General features: G+C 42.7%; 1 protein-coding gene across 2 annotated transcripts in view; it reads left to right on the top strand.

The window, feature by feature from the left end:
* GRK5 (G protein-coupled receptor kinase 5) overlaps nucleotides 1–16,984 on the top strand; it is a 163,784-nt gene that overhangs the window by 122,042 nt on the left and 24,758 nt on the right. The window contains exons 5-6 of one of the 2 annotated variants that reach the window (XM_062635313.1): nucleotides 11,428–11,528; nucleotides 14,164–14,256. In XM_062635313.1, coding sequence (XP_062491297.1) covers nucleotides 11,428–11,528; nucleotides 14,164–14,256 — 194 coding nt within the window. Of the gene's footprint in view, nucleotides 1–11,427; nucleotides 11,529–14,159; nucleotides 14,257–16,984 lie in introns of those variants that run through there. The other variant, XM_062635314.1, reaches the window with a different exon arrangement.

Here is a 16,984-nt window from a genome sequence, read left to right as displayed (position 1 = left end):
TCATAATAGGAAATTAGGATTGTGGAAAAACATCTATAGACTTCAGCAGCTGCTTCAGCAGCCTCATGAGAATGGGCCAAGCAAACTCAGATGAGATTCCTGAGGCTGACACCTTTGGCTGAGGTGCTGCAACTAGCAGAATCACTACGTTAGTAACGTTAGAGTGCGTTATTTTAACTTGGAACCAGGAATCGCAGCATTACCATAAGGAATGTTTTAAATTTCACTGAAGACAAATATGTTTCAGTTCACTAAAATATCATTATCACTAGATCAGTGTAAAAACAAGAAAATAAAATTGGGGGGTTTTAACTCTTTTAATGACAAATGGGTTTAAAAATAATCTGCATATTTAAGTTGTGGATATGCAGAACTTCAAACTATCCGTGTTTAATATTTTTTCTCCCAGTAATGCAACTACACTTAACAAAACTCTCTTAACCTGCATGCCAAGCCTCAACCTGTGTGTTAATTTATTGCTTCTTTAATCAAGCCAGACTCTGACCTGAGTCAAAAATCCCGCATAGAGCAAGTTTATTATCCTGGCACAGATGCTGTTTGTCCAGCAAGCAAACCTGGGGAAGAGCTGAATATGCCACTGCAAACAGTGTGTCATCTCCTACAATAAATGTCTTCCCTCTCAGTTCTTTGCAGATGGCTGGTACCATACGATCGTTAATGGATCATGGGACAAGGTGATTAGGGAATGCCCTGTTTCCAGCAGTGCTAGGTAGTGATTTTGTTTGCTTTTGAGGGTGTTTCCAGTCTTTCTGAGTGGGCCACTGGTTCCTGCCCGATGTTTGTTTAATTCACTTCCTAATCCTTTTTCAGGCCTTCCCGAACTCTCTCTTGGATTTTTGTTTCTTCATTCAAGTGTTTTGACCTGGTAATGGAAAAAGACAAAAGCAAATTCTGCAGAATCTCCTCTACAACTGATAGCACCACAGCCATTGAGTTGGCTTTCATGCATGAGCTACCTTCATGCAAAGCAAATAGCTCATGGGCTTCAGTGCGAGAATCGCTCGCGAGGGAAGGGTTACTCATGCTTACGGGCTAATGTCTCAGAGGAGCGAATTCAATGAGGGATCTGTTTGTTGTCCTACAGGAAAGCCATTCAATAACGTTGAGGTTGTAAATGAGTGTTTATAGATTTAGGGATTTTTTTAATGGAACAAATGACATTTGGTTTACCAGAGGAAGCCAAGCTATGAGTATTGCAACATAAGGTTGCTTGCTAATGTTTAGGCTATCCATCAGTGCAGGAGGACATTAAAAGGTAGAAAGGTTCTGATAAAAGGCTTGCACACTGGATGTTATCCAAACCTATTAAGCACATGTGACGAGAGAAAAAAAATCTGAGAACAGAAGCTTTCAACATTGTCCTGTCATCTTTGTTACTACTAATGGTGAGAATACTGTTCTTTTCCCAAAACACTTTATCAAACATCTGTAGTAATGCACTGTAGCAATGCCTCAGCTAGGTTGCTAAGAAAAGAGGTTACATGACATTTCCAAGGACTGTGTGAGTAGACTAACTTTTGGATAGCTAGAAAATCCTGGTTAGTATTTGCCTTTTGTTCTGTTTCTTAAACTACCCTCCTCATCCTGCTGACAGCTATGGTGTAGGTTATTTCGTCTGTGTTTTTATCTTTTAATCTGTGTGCAAAATGCTTTTAAAGCAGAAAAAAGGCAACAACAAGTAAAATACGCTTTCCCTTCCTCTACTTTAAAGTAAGTTCATACAAAAGAATTTCAGCTGGCCAGTTTATGAGCACCCCTACACTTATAAACCATGTGTCTACAGAGAGGAGGAAAAACTTGTTTCTTTGCTAAAGAAACCTCTATAAACTGATTTCCAAATAATTACTTCAAAAGTATGGGTGGGGAAGGACTAGGGTTTAAAGATACTGAAAGATATCTTGCCATGCACTTCTTGTGAGGCCCATTTTCTTGCTAATTGAAGTCAAAAGCATATCTTCCATGGTGACCAGTTCAGGTGCTTAAAATAAGCTGTACCAAAAACCCCATAGCTGGTTGGAATTGTGGTGAGCATTTCCCTTTAATTAAAGAGTATAAAGCCTGCAGCTGGTTCACTGGACTTGCAAAGGAAGCTGATGAAACAACTAGATATTATCTCAAGGGACAATTTGTTATTTCACAATTACTTTCTATGGGGCTTGAATTGTTTGAGATTTCTTCGGGACACCTATAGGAGCCAGGAAGAAATTTCTCCTTCTTGATGCAGGCAATATTTTCTCTTCCTTTGTTGCTCTGAAACTCTTCTTGTGGTTACAACCTAAAATTTCTCTGAATCAAATAATTTAACATTCCAAAGAAATTACACTTTGGATTGGAGCTTTATGTAGGAAACCTTTAGACTCACACCATTTGCATGGCAGTTGCTTGTTTGCCATTGTCAGGAGTAGAAATACGGTTTCTAGGAAGGAGCAGCTACAAAAAGAGAACAGGAAAACCAAGGTACAGCTTGATAGCAGGCCCTGTTGCTGGTTAACAGGAGAGTCAAGAAAAATGCTTCATATACTTCCCATGCACTTGTCAGAAAGGAAACCTCAGTGATTGCCATGTTTCTCCAAGGAAGGGCATAGTTCAAGACTACAACTTGTACCCCAAAGAGGAAGAATGCTGGGAACCTAGAGAAGAACTTGTCCTTTTCCTACCAGTGGGCTTGCTGAGGCCCAAAAGACAGCCCAGTATGTCCAAAGCAAGCAAGTCAGCCTGAAGCTACATCAGCTCTACTGCAGTCAATGAGTTAATGAACTGAGATGACTAGCGTTGCCTTTTGTGATGGATTAATACAACCCCTCCAGGCACAAGAACATGTTCAGCTGTTAGCTGAGGGCTCTGTTGTCTTCAGTCAATGTATTTTTCTGTGTGTCAACACATGTTTTGATAGTTCAGTAGAAATATGAAGGAAAACAGATTCATCATGACTCCAGATCAGCTTGCAGCTACAAAACAAACCCCACAGTTGGTCGGCACTGCTGATTTGCTTCATTTAGCTACCAGCAAGTGATCCTGCCCTCAAAACTGAAAACACCATTTGATCAGCCAACAGGATTGGGTTCAATTGTTTTCTCTGTCATTGACCCACTCTAATCCTGGGTGAGGTATTTCATGTCTTTGGCCACTGTTCCCATTCCCAGTGAGACTGGTTTGCTTTGGAAGCTTTAGCTTGCATGACCTGTGTGTGTAGTGCCCTGCATTACGGGCCCCCAATCTCAGGTATAATGTCTACACACTGTAGTAATAGATAAATTACTATTTATAACACAGCTGTTTTCCATGCTCCCTGTCCACCTCACTGCCAATTCCTACATCTGTCATCTCAAAGCAAATATCCTGGAATTCTGAAGCCTTCTGCTTTGCTGGTTTGCCTCATATAGACCCAGATGACTTTGTGGTAGGAAAAAAAATAAGAAGAAAATGCAGAAGTTGATTGCTTAAAGTGTTGCAGCTGCTCCTGGCATAGAATTGGCTGTTTACTACGTATACAGCTAGAACTGGACAGATAAGATCAGACACAGGGCAAGAAAAAAGAATGTTCCAGTATTTTTGTGCATGACAACAAAAAGTGTCAGGAGAATGCACGTGACAGTGCTGGGAACCTTTCCCTCACCAGGTTGAAACACATGCCTAACCCAGGCTTCACAAAATCAAAGTGCCACCGAGACACTCTATCTCTTCCTCCATTGCTTTCCTCTGTGCTTTTCGGTTGGACTCAATGATCTTAAAGGTCTTTTCCAACCTGAATGATTCTATGATTCTCACCATCAGCCCCTTTCAGTTCCCTTCCATCAGTCACCAGCTGCATGGTCAGTACTTCCCAGGCTGCAGCTCAGAGTGAATCTCAGCTTCCATTGGTCTGCCCCTGCCCAATGCTAGGAGGTGGGGAAATATCAGAGTCACCCAAAGTGGCTCCTGACAGATCCCTGTGGTGGGGCAAGAAGAGCCCAGGCTGTGCCTTGCACTGGCATGTTCCTGCTCTGAGGGCAGCAAGCAGACCCCAGTGGAGATACCACAGGCCAGTTCTTGGGATTAATCTCTAGCCACAAATAGCAGATCAGCCTTGGAGGCACAAAGAGGCATAATTTCATGGCCTCTATTTTGCCTTCCATTACCTTTCCCCATTGAAAACAGGCATCACCTGAGCACATAAATTAGCCTTTGCCTAAGTTTGCACCTACTAGCATGACTTGCCTACATCTACCTAGTCTCCTCTAGTAACTGCTCTCATTACAGTCCTCCTTTTACCTCCTTGTGAGTGTTTGCCTCAAAGAATACTGAGGACAGTCACCCCTGATGATCGTATCATTGCTACCTATCCCGGTAACTACTCTCCCTGCTAGCTGAACCTTCCACAAACATCTGGAGAATGATGTGACCCTGCAAAAGCAACAGCAGAAATGGCATTGCATGTGGCAGACATCCCATCCTTGACACAAACCATTGCTCTCCGTTGCTGGTCTTGGGTCACGGCCGGGTGAGTGCAAATCAAATGCAGCAACACAACAGATGGATGAAGCCAGTATTTCCAGGTTTGTGTGTATGAACTCTTCCCATCCCACCATGCATCATCCCACACCAACAGGCTCGCTTTAGCCTGTTTCTTTCATAGTTTTGAGGTCTCTACTGGTAGCAGATCTGTGTGGAGGTTTGTAAGTAGATTATATCTGGAAAATTGCTGTCAACATCCGCAAGCACACATATCATCAAGACAGAAGTGCTTGGAATCAGAGGCAGCTCAGGAAAAGTTATGGCTTGAACTTTTGTGCATTGACTGAAACACTTCTAATTGTTTTAAGCTAGTTTGTTGTGGAATGTTTTCATAACCTGAGACATAACATATGCTGCACATTATTTGTTTCATGCAAGTAACTTTTAAAATAGCTCATTGTGTTTGAATCTCTCCGAAGCTCGCCAGGAAAGCAGTTGTGTTTACAACAAAAAGTCTGCATGAAGTCTATTCCATCTAAAGAGTGTGGTATCTTTCTGGTTCATGTAATATTTCTAGTGATGAAGAGTTGTGCTTTAAGATGCTGTGATGACTTACATCCACTGACAAGTGCTGGCATAAAATGAAAGCCTGCATTCTTAGGTTTCCATTCCTTATTCGCTAATTGCGAGTTATAAATAGACTGATTTGAGGAATCTGAGCACCTCTAGCTTCCATTTATCTCAGTGAGACTTCTTTATTTCAGTAACAGATGATGATCAACTCTTCTGCAAAATGCAACTCTTAATCTCCCTGTTCACTGTTCTATAAAATACTATGAGATTGCCACCTAGCTCATGAAGACTTAATCATGCAATGAAGCCTTAATATTTTGAGGTTCTTAGATGAAAGGCACAGTGTAAGGGTAAAGAATTACCTCCGGACTATGGGCTCACTCTGTTTCTTGCAGAGTCAGTCTGACTGAAGTCAATGCTGTCCTTTCTCTGATCTCAAGATCAGGGTTCTGCAAGCTATTTCTTTTCTTGTAGGAAACAGCGATGTTTGCGACAAGCGTCTTTGACGCGGGACTGTTCATTTGCAAGGATGATACTCATTCCTTTGCCCAGAGCTCCAGGTTTCCTTTGGTGAGCGCTCAGTATACCAGCTCCCTTCCTCCTCTGTTCTCAGAGCCATGCCTTGTGCCTTTGTTTTACAGGGTCCAGTGTTTTGCGAAATCAGTGGTACAAAGGACTGGGAGAGGGCTCAAAAGCCTCTTGCACTGAACAGAGATCAAATACACTGCGATCACCAACAGATGTCTGTCTGACCTCAGAGGCCTTTCAGACCTCTGAGAAGAGATTCCACAATATTCATATGCCTGTTCTTGTGCTTCATGTGTGAAAAGTTAGGGAAAAAAAAGCTTTCCTATCCAATTAAGTGGATTCTTTCATATCATTCCCCCAGTGCAGAGCAGAACATGCAGGATAATTGATCCCTGCCCTCTTTGTTAAGAACATTCCTATATTAAAGGAGCTTTACAGTGTTTCACTCCTACTTTTCCAGACTAAACAAATCTAGTACCTCAACATTCCCCTTTGGCATTTCTTTTCCCCCAAGCATGTTTCTCAACCCTTCAGTTCCTTGGTGCTCTCATGAGCTCTGTGCAGCTTTCTCAAACAGTGGTGACCCCAAGTTGACATGTGTATCTGTCTGGAGTCTCAGCACATCCCGCTCAGTTCCCTTTGTAATCTGGGCACTTTTCCCACAGAAAAAGCAGTGTTGTGCACAATAATCCAACTCTGCTCGTGCAGGTCGGTGTTGTGTGCGCATCTCCTCTGGGTTCTCTAAGGCTATCAGAAGTGGTTGGAGTTGGTTACACAGAAACATCTTCTACTCACCCCACCCCAGTTTCAGAATGGATGGCCCCAGCTCTTGGGTTGTCAGGAAAATGCTTTTGCTCACTGAAGTTGCAATTCTCTGCTAGCTGGCTGCCAGCTTGCATTTCCATAGGCTCAGACGCAGCACCTGTAGCACACTACATCTCAACCACAGTTGTGCATTTTAAACACTACTAGATAAATATAAGTACCATGGCAAATGTATAGAGACAATTTTATGAGAAGGCTTATTTGCTTGCTGTCCTGTCCAGTGAAGGCCAACAAATACTGTGTCCTGAAGGGCTGAGTGAAGTAGTCTGTAGCAAAATTTACAGCGCTCTCAACAAAGGGGAGTTTCCACTTTAAAGTATAGTGATGCAACACGACATTGAGAATAACAGATAATGGGGAGTTACACGCCATGGGAGCTTTCACCTGAGTCAGATTTTGCTTCTTTTGAGTACTCCAGTGAGGTGCTGAGTACGGGGACGTGGGCAGTACCAGATGTGGCATGGACACAGCTGGCAGGGGTCTCCTGGCACTCAGGCTGCCAGGAAGAGCTGTGGAAAGACCAACTTGCATTTGGCTTACGATGTACTCAGCTTCCACTAAGAACCTGGTATTTATGGGTAGTATTGCATCCCACTTCAAACCTAGCCACCGTGCTGTTTGTCAGTGGTTGCATCCTAGTGAGCAGGAGAAGAAGGGGGAGAAGCTGCAATCAACCTCTCAGCAAAATGTGGAAAGTATCTTGCAGGCTCGGAGGCTTAATGTGGAAGGAACCATGATCTCCAAATTTCTGTGGACACAACATAACTAACCTTGATCAAGTGTGTGACATCTCAGCTGTTTTCATGCCATTTACTGAAATGGGAGAGGAGCTGGGAGGATCTCTTGTCTTTTAAATTAGAAAAACCCCAAATTAACAATTGGAAACGTTTTCTTCAGACTGTGTCAGTGGCACTCAGAAGTAACTGAATATCCATTTCTTGTTGCTTAGATGATCACTAATCCAAGTCCTAGTTGCATTCTTTTCGTAAATGTTAAGCAAGAGGGCATCATAAAACTGAGATCTTGCTTTGCCAGCAGAATATTTATATGAAGGTTTTCAGTTTCTGGCCATAAATAAGATATAGGAAACAGGAGATTTTGATTAAAACCTCGTGAAAGTAATTTAGACTTTTGGACTGTCTGATTGAAAAGGATAATGTGAGGAGATAAATTTTTGTGTTGGATCAATTTAAGCACTTCTTTCACTGCCAGAATCTTGGGACACGAATCTGGTTTCGGTTCCATCAGCTTTACCTTAGTGTTATCCTGTTGACTTGCCTGGCATCGTTTCCGGTTTACATTATTGTAAGTGAGCTCAAGAATCACTTTCTTTGTCTTCAGGAAACAGAATAGCCATTAAGGGAAACAGAGGACTGTACTTATTTAAGTATACAAGAAACATAACAGGCTTCTGCAGGTGTTTCTGAAGAGTTAGCAGAATATTCTTTGTCACGCGCTCAGATGTAATGGTCTTAATCATGGCGTATGGCTCTCCTGCTGCCACAGGACATTTAATATGTTGGAAAAGGTGTCTCTGTTCCCCTGTAAAAGCTGAATTTGCTTTTACAGCCATTACCCATCATGCAGCAGGAGAACAGTTTTAATAACCATTGCTTCAGGGCTGCAGAAATCTTTTGCATCTCTCCAGGAAAGAGGCAACTTTCTCTTCTGTAACTGGCCAAAGCGTTACCTTTGGAAGCTTTCCCTCTTGGGATCCAAATGCTCTCTTTCACTCATAACTTGTGCTACCTAATTGTTCTCCAGGGGAGCAAAAGTAGGTTGGCGAGGTTGGGTTTTGGCTTCTAATTGTTCCTGGCTTTGTTTGAAGGCTACAGGTATGCACAGGAGTGAGGCAGGGAAAATGGCAGTCATGGTTATTTACTGGGAGCAGTGGGAACTATGAAGTCTCAAGGAAAATCTCAGGAAGGATCATACAAATGCTTCCTAGTACTGTACACAGAGCTGGAAAGTGTTGGACATGCTCTTCCATTACATGTGGTGCAACTGCTCTGCCCTGAACACCATAAAGGGCTTCGTAAAGGCACCAAACGTTTTGCAGGGCCTACAAAACCTTTGGAAATGATGAGCCTGTGGAAAAAAAGTGGGGTTTTGTTATAGAAAATGAAGTGCTCTAATAAAGCGTTTGCACTTTATTCCATGTAAGGGACTAAAGGCCCTAGTCCATGTAGAGGAGCTCAGTGTATTTATGTTTTTACCTACCTTGATATTGTTAGCTTGCTCTCGGTTTGTTCAAAGGAAGCAGAGATTCAAAGGTCAGCTATGAGTGGTTTGGAAAAACCAAGTGGTGACTGTATCTCCCATGAACTGGGAGAAAGGAATCACAGTTCGTGCCATTTTTAAATACTTCCCATATCGTTTTACCATTTCTTTTACTCATTCTTCTCCCTTTTCCCTTAAAGAATTTGTTTTCTTCTTTAGGAAAAAAGTTAGCTTATGCTTATAAGTTTTTTTTTTTAAATGTACTTTGATCTCAGACAACATTTGATGGAATTATTACTGATAATGCAGCCTGAGCATGATCTTCAACACATAAAGCAACTTATCTCCCATCGGGAAATGAATTCCCAGTGAGAAATGAAGTTGCCTGGCATGACTAAGAATCAGGTCACTTGGTCTAAATGACTAATTATGGGGTTTAGAACTTAGCTTTTGGATCCAAATTCTGGCCTATAAATGTAGAACAAGTTCTAGATTTAATTAGTCATAACATCAATTAGAGTATTAATTCTACTCATGCAACTCTATTCACATCAGAAGACACTCCTGATTCACAGCAGTACAAAGACTCTGGAGTTCAGTGGTGTTTCTGTACCCTGTGTCAGATGTTGAAGATGACAAGGGCTCCGAGCAGTGGACTCACACAGCCACATTCAAGCTTTGGGCTGCCAATGAGCTTGTCCACACAACCCACTAGAAAGTATAGGTATTAATTCAGATGGTTCCCAGCCTAAATCAATTGACATATTGCTAATCATTAGGCTTTAGTTCCAATCCGAATAGTCCTTTAAAAGCCTTTTTTTTATCTGTTTCTTCTTTTTTCCCCAGTTGTTCCCATGCAGCAGCTATAGCACTGTAAACAGGATTTTTTTCCCTAGTTATTTCACTGCTTCGCTCTTGCCTCTACTTACTGTCTGGAACTAAAACTGAGACTTAGTAATGGGCATCTGCAGTTAGGAATTTCTGTAAGTTGTCTAAATTACTGGGACAGTTCCTGTCCACCCCAGTGGCCAAACAAGCTCAGACTCTTCATCTTCTAGAGGAGGGCGCACAGGGATAGGACAAGGGGAATGACTTTAACCTTCCAGAGGGGAGATTTAGATTAGGTGCAAGAAAGAAGTTCTTCCCTGTGAGGTGCTGATGCACTAACACAGATTGCCAAAGAAGCTGTGGCTGCCCCATCCTTGGCAGTGTTCAAGGCCAGGTTGGATGGGGCATGGAGCAATCTGCTCTAGTAGAACATGTCCCTGCCCGTGGCAGGGGATTTGAACTGGATGGTCTTTCAGGCGCCTTCCAACACAAACCATGATGATTCTGTGATTCTATGATAATGTCTGAGCTTATCTACCTCTAAAGAAACTGAAACTTCTTACTTATTAGCAATATATTCTGTCTGCAATTAAAAGTGGATGGCTTGCTGTCTTTTGCTGAGGAAATAGAGGAATATATGGAGGAAACGACAATATATTTCAGCAAGGCCAAAGGTACCCAGCATGTTCTGCAAATCGTCTGTGGAGGTTGAACAGTGAGGCTGCATTACACAGCATGCACAGAGAGTTCTGTAAACCATGGAACAAACTTACTTTTCCATGTCACAATCAGGATCACATTCACATTTCAAGGAAACAATAGAAGACTTAATTCAGCTTTCACTATGCTGGAGATTTTCTCTGGCTCTGCCTCTGCCCCTTTCTCTCTCCTCATTCCCAGTGTTCTTGAACACTGCCTGCAGTGCATTTTAATGTTTGCCAAGATATCCCTAGCTAAGGGTGAGTTAATAAGAACATCTGGCCAGGATGATGCTCTGTCACCCACCCCCTCAGCACATCTGGTGGTCATGGCCATGGATGGAGAACCTTACTGAGCATAAGGCTTCTGCAAGGAAAGAGGATTTTGTCAGCTAAGGCTGGATTTATTAAAATACCCCAAACCAATTGGTTATATAAAGGGGCTTTCATGTCAATAGGAGAAATGCCTATAAATAAGTACACACACACATATACACTTTTTTATATAAGCAGAGTATACTGTCAATGAATAAGAATGTGGACTGCCTAAAAACTGTCTTGATAGGTAATTAGTCCCAAAGGCCCTAAACAAGTTAACCATCAAGGCGTGCTGCAAAAGAACTCTCTTTGGTAAGGGCTTTTTGAGGAGGCTGAATGTCCATTCTCTCTAAAGGGAAGAGAGGATGAAAAGGGTTTATGTGCCTGGTTGGCAGAGTTCCTTTTTGAAATGATTACTTTAAAACTTCTGGATCATTTTTTGTCCTTCTAATAATGAATTAAGGTGTCCAGACACTTTTGTGGGCATCTTCCTGTATTATTTATATAGCAATCCATCAGTACCAATGCCCTGCTCTTGTTTTCCTTTGCTGGTTAAAAAAAAAAGATGGATTTTTCAGACAGCACAATGAATCATCAGTGAAGAGAAAACACTGGGCAAAATCTCTTGTTTAAGAATGGCCTGTGCAAAGCTCAGGCCAGCACATTTTTCATGGGATGCAAGGGAGCAGTTCAAAGAATTGGCAAGGAGTGTGCCCTGCATATTCATGAGGCTGGGCAAGGAGGTGAAGGTACAGGAGAAGGCAGAAAAGCGATGTGAGGATAGAGTGGAATGTGGAGCGAGTTACCACGGTATCCGATTTTACTGCTGTTTGACGTAAAGCTCCTTTGCTTTTACACAACCGCTGGAATTGAATGGAAGCAGTTCAGGGCATAAATAATGAATGTGTCTTTTACATGTTAAGAGAGGAGAATCTGCACCTCATCACAGAGATAACGCACCCCTCTCTTCTCCCCCCCCTAGTCTCCAGCCTGCGTTCCTGAAGTCAGTCAAGATCTTATCCAACAGACAGAGGAGAAACTCGAAAACAGCCCCTGCAAAGAGCTATTCTCTCACTGTACAAAGTAAGTATAACTCGATACCCAGAGATCTCAGAGCCACAGCCAGCAGTGTGTAAGGAATGTGTCAGGTAAAAGAGAGACATTTCCACTTGAACCTGAAGCAAGTATCTTCATCTTATGTTCATAATCCTAGAGGCAGAGCTGACAAGCGGTGAAGTCATTTCATCTGAGCAAAATGCTATAAATATTTCCATGCCATTATATACACTACACACAGGCACTTAGTGTTTCAGGTATTTGACGGAGTGTTCTAGCCAAGTAAACCAGCCGTGGATTTCATGCTGTGTGAAAAGAGCTACAATGATAATGCATCCAAAGAAAACATCTCTGTTTCAAAGTGAATAAAAATTAAGTGGCTATACAGCCCATTTAGACAGAGGAATGTGCAAACTTGCTCCGCATGGCTTTTCCAGCAAATCTTCACCAGGAGAATGGGGCTTTTTTGAATGCTTTCTGTCTGCCTGTGGCGTTCAAAACGAGCGTGCATTATTTCATCCTTTGTCTGGGAAAAGGCTTATCAGGTTTTGTAGCGGCGAGGCGATTTGCGCTGTTATGCGCTAAAGCTCCAGGTATGCACTTTGCATTTGCGAACATTGACCCGAGGCTGTTCACGCCAGTAGATCATAAACGAGTGAAAATATGAAAAGGAGGGATCATCGCACGCTGGCCCGTGTGGTTTCTGGCTGAGCACCGTTTGTTTTCCCTGGATGATGTAATGGGGATTTGTAAAATTCGCTCCACTGTCATTCATTGTTTTGACTCATTTCATTGACCTTTTCGGGTTCCAGTTATGCTTTGCGTTGGTAGATGTGGGTTATTTCTGGCCTTCTCTTCTAACACAGCCAGTTTCCTTGCCTTGGCCTGGTGTCGTGTAGAGATGCTCCTGTAACTCGCACCAGTTGTGTGTGCCAGTCCCAGTGACAAAGGCAGAGCTGTGCTCAACACAAACCCCCCTGATGCCTGTTTCCAGTTCTCAAATCGGTTTGAAAGCTGACAGTTCCCTCTAAAATGCACTTTGTTGTTGCCAAAGAGGGGAACTAAAAAGCAAACAACTGCTGAAAGGCAGCTATTGTTCTGTGAAATGCGCACAGCTTTTAATTAACTGAATGGAATAGGCTAGCATTGGACACCACTTAATTCAGGCTCGTATTCACCAACAGCCATTCCTTCCTCTCAGCTCAAGCAGATAAATGAGCCAGGTTTGAGACCTTGTTAATAAATATGCTGGGCATTTCACATGGACTGAAACGGGGTCAAAAGGAAGCTTTAAAAACTTGCTGTTGGTATTTACTAAATGCACTGAATAATGTTAATTTTGGAAGAGTTCACAGACCAAGAAAGGGAGGCATACATACAAATATGAAGCTTGCTATCCTGTAGGAGCAGGAATGGGGAAGAGTTTCAGACACATCTTCATAGATAAGATCAGTCTGCTGGAGGTATGCATGTATAAGCTCTAATTTCTGCTTTGACCTTTAATATTTTGGCTGCCTGCTCCTGCCCCTCTCCAATTTCCCATGTTCATCTTATTCATGGCAAATTGTTTGAGGAGGTCTAGAACTACCCCAGGGTAAGACATAGATCATCCATTCCCAAACCAGACTGGTCCTTCAGAGAGGATTTCAAACCTCCTCCAGTAAAATCTGGAGCAGTGTCTGTATAGCCTTAGATACAGAGAGAAAAGTGTCTGTATACCCAAAGACAGACATACACCCAGACCCAAGTTTAGTCCCCACCAATGCTGCCAGCAGAGGTGGAAGCAGTAGCCCCAGTAAGCAAGGCAAGAACCCAAACCAGCAGGTGAACAACCCCTTCTTAATCGATGTGACCACCTTCATCTCAGGCAGCTCTCTCAGCTCAACCCATCTTTTCTTAGCTCTGAACCCTTGGCCTTTCTTATGGGATGTCTGTTGATCTCTGGCTGCTTGTTGACTGTCACAAGCAACATACTTCTTTCTCGCATTTGCAGGCTGATCTTTCTATTCCTTCCTTCTTTTGATTATGCAAAAGACTTTGCATCCACTACATGAGCCCAAGAATTCTTTTCTTGATCCAGAAGCAAATCCACATCCCTGTTCAGACTTTCCTCTGTTTTACTCTACAAAGCACACAGCTGTTAGGCAAAGCCCCTTGATTTTAATGACAGTTACTACTTCTTCTGTATAGAAGGAATTGGCATTGATTATTTTTTGCTCAAAATAATACCTCTATGGTCATTCTTTGACAGAAATGGGCTTTAGACAGAAATCTTCGATCCAGGTACGAACATCCCCTAAAGTTTAGGAGCTCAGTTCCTGAGGGTGTTGTGTTCAGTTACTAACAAAAGCAAATAAATTTGTTGTCTAGTGAGTAACAGTCTTTGTGAACGTCCGTTGAAGCCAGTGGGAGATGCCCTGTTAATTTTCAGCAAGCATAACCAGTACATATTACTATTCAGCTTGTATAAGACCTTCTGTTCTGAAATACGTCTAACATATCACTTTGTTCCTAGATTGAAGCCATGGGTAAAATAAAGTACAAAATAAAAGAGAATGATCACACCATACAAGAAGTCTGGATTTTCTCCTCTTGTTTTGTTTCTCTTTTGCTCCAAGTTCAGGATTATAAAATGCTTATATATCCTTTTCATCTGAGATAGATCTGTCCTTGACCACCTCAGTGGGGAACCATTCCAAGAGTACCTGAACAGCATGTACTTCGACAGGTTTCTCCAGTGGAAGTGGTTGGAAAGGTAGGTGTCACAAGTTGTTTGGTTTTTTTTTTGTCCTATAAAAAATGAATACAAAAGGTTTGTTTTCACTTTCCATGCAAAGCACATAGAAAATCTGACAGCTGAGATAGTATGTTTGCTCCCTTTGCCTTCAAGGTAAAGACAGTTTGGCCTTTCTTCAGCGTTGCCAATGCCTCATCCTAATGTTTGCCATTTATGGCCCTCTTTTGAAGCAATTCTCTCCCTCTTTTCACTGTTCTCTGTCAGGATGGTCTGTCAAGACTCATTCACCATTTCCCTGAGCTATACTCCAGGGAAGCTTTCCCAGAGAGTTCCAGGAAGGCTTTCCTAATTTTAGCATTTGGTTTTAAGTGTTCATTGTTAGAAGGTTCAAGAAGAGATAATGGCTTTAGCCACAGGAAGATGTCATATAAGAAAGTCATGGTTATGTTGGTGTTAGACTCAATTTAACCATGAGCTGAGTCTCCAGCTGTGACCATCCAATGAGCATGATCGGTGCCAGGGATATGAGTGTGCCTAGACCCAGAAATGCTCTTCAGCCTCTCCCTTCTCTCTTTAAGGAAGCCTGTGATCTGAGAAATGGCTGTGGCCAATTTCTCTGTAGGTCCTGTCACCATGAGCTACTTATGGCGCAGATTGAAGGACACATTACACGTTTTTTATAACCTATCCCTTGTGCATCTGTAATGCTAAACTTAAGATACACATCCAGTCTCTGGCTTTTGCATTTGCAAACACTGTGCCCAGGCAAGACTAAAACAGATGCTGCTCACTAGGGAAGCAAAGAACAAGCCAGAAACCTACCCCAAAACTCAAGGGGGGCAGTTTTGGCTTCTAAAGCTCAAGTGTTTACCCATTTTAATGCTATCAGCTACATTAGGCACAGCAAGATTAAAGTACATTCAGCAACTTCAGTTGGCTTTCTGTTTAGCTGTGCTCTGAATATGGTGACTTATTTGCTTGGACTACTTATCATTATTATTAAATCACTGTAAACAGACAAAAATGCATCATATAGGTCCTCACACCGTATTTATTGGCTAGACATTTCTGAGCACATTTAATAACCAGGCAGCCTTAGTGGGTGTTAATTTGCAAGGAAAGGGGCCTTTGCCTGCTCCTTGTTGGGAGGGCTGTAGCAGACATGCACTGCTGGGTAGCAGTGACCTTGGGTTGAGAGAAGCCCCAGGTTCCACAAATGGAATTAATTATGGCAGATGAGTTAGGGCCAGATCCGTGAGTGGTGTGTATCAGCGTGGTGCCTCGGAGATCAAAGGAGCTGTGCCAGTTCCTCTCCCTGGAAAGCTGCAAAGCTGCTGCACAAGAGGGAAAGGGAAGCGGTGGGCAGAGGGGAGAGCCGTTTCATGCCAAGACGTGCTCCACATGCCATCTTTACTGAATCCAGCATTCACTCTCCCATTTCAATTACAAAAACATCAGATGATTCATCCCTAGCCAGGCTATTTCCTATCTACTTTCACATTTGGGATAAGGAATTTTCTGAAATGCTTTGAGGATTATTACTTTTTCCATTCCCCCAACAAGTGTGACAAGCTATCGGATATGCCTGGCTTAAGAAGCTGGGAGAACTGTTTCTAGGATTAGCAAAGAGCTGTTAGTAGCTCCTTCTGACAGCCTGCTGGCTCCAATGGAGGAGTCATACAGTCCATTTATTCCAGAGACATTGCTGAGCATGTAGTTATCACTGCTAATTGTTGCTTTTAACCCCAACAGCATTTGCAGGATCCTCACAGAAGCCTGAAAATAGCATCTCTCTCTCTTCTAGTTTTGGCCTTCTGCGTGTTTTTCTCCCCCTACTTTTAAAAACAATAATGAGCATAAATGAAACGATTCACTTTAGCATTTATTCCTTATTGTCATCAAACTCATCACCGCTGTTATGGGAACAGCCACATTATTGTGCTCCCTCTGCCGGCTGGCTGCCCGCCAGAGGGAACCAGCGCTGGTAGGGATATCCGTATCAACCACTAACGTAATTGTAAGGCTTCAGTGGTGGAATGGTGGGGTTCTTCTTCTGTCACATTATAAAGCTTTTATGGTAACAAAGCGTAAGTTAGATGTAGGGCTGGAGCCATTTTGGTAAGGCAGGATTTTGTGGGAACCTTGTTAGGTTGTATAGTTCACATCCAATGAATGTTAGGGAGCCCTCTGCCCTCAGAAGAAAAGACTTATTTAACCCTTATTTTGTCCCTTTAAAGGAAAGAGATGCTTTTCCTCCCTTCTCACCCATGGTGCTCTACCAGGAGGCAGGTATCCCAGGCAGGGAAGGACTGGCTTGGAGCTTGGCTTCCTGCTCTCCCCTCCTGCGAATGGCACCTAAGCCCACCTCTCTGGTCCCTGGGATTGTTGCTTTCCTTGTTTCACATAATTTTCCTGTTTTCTTTAAGGTCAAGACATCAGAAATCTTTTCTGGTGGATTGAATTCTGGATCTCTTTTTCTCCATCCCTAGAAGTGTTCAAGGCCAGGTCAGATGGGGCTTGGAGCAACCTGCTCTAGTAGAAGGTGCCCCTGGCCATGGCAGGGGGTTGGAACTGGATGAGCTTTAAGGTCCCTTCAAACCCAAACCATTCTAAGGTTCTATGACCTTGAAGACCAAGCGAAGTCATAAAGTGTTAGCCCGTCCTATGCCTCATGAGAATTAATATGTTATTGGAAGCTCCCAGGTCTCCTCTTTGCTTAACAAAGGCCAAACCTATATCATGGAGA

The sequence above is a fragment of the Pezoporus occidentalis genome, unplaced genomic scaffold, assembly GCF_034315485.1.
Source record: "Pezoporus occidentalis ecotype Australia unplaced genomic scaffold, CSIRO_AGI_Poc_V1 ctg45, whole genome shotgun sequence".
NCBI classification, from domain to species: Eukaryota; Metazoa; Chordata; class Aves; order Psittaciformes; family Psittacidae; genus Pezoporus; species Pezoporus occidentalis.
Note: the sequence above shows the minus strand (reverse complement) of the source record. Positions and strands in the feature narration are given on the sequence as shown.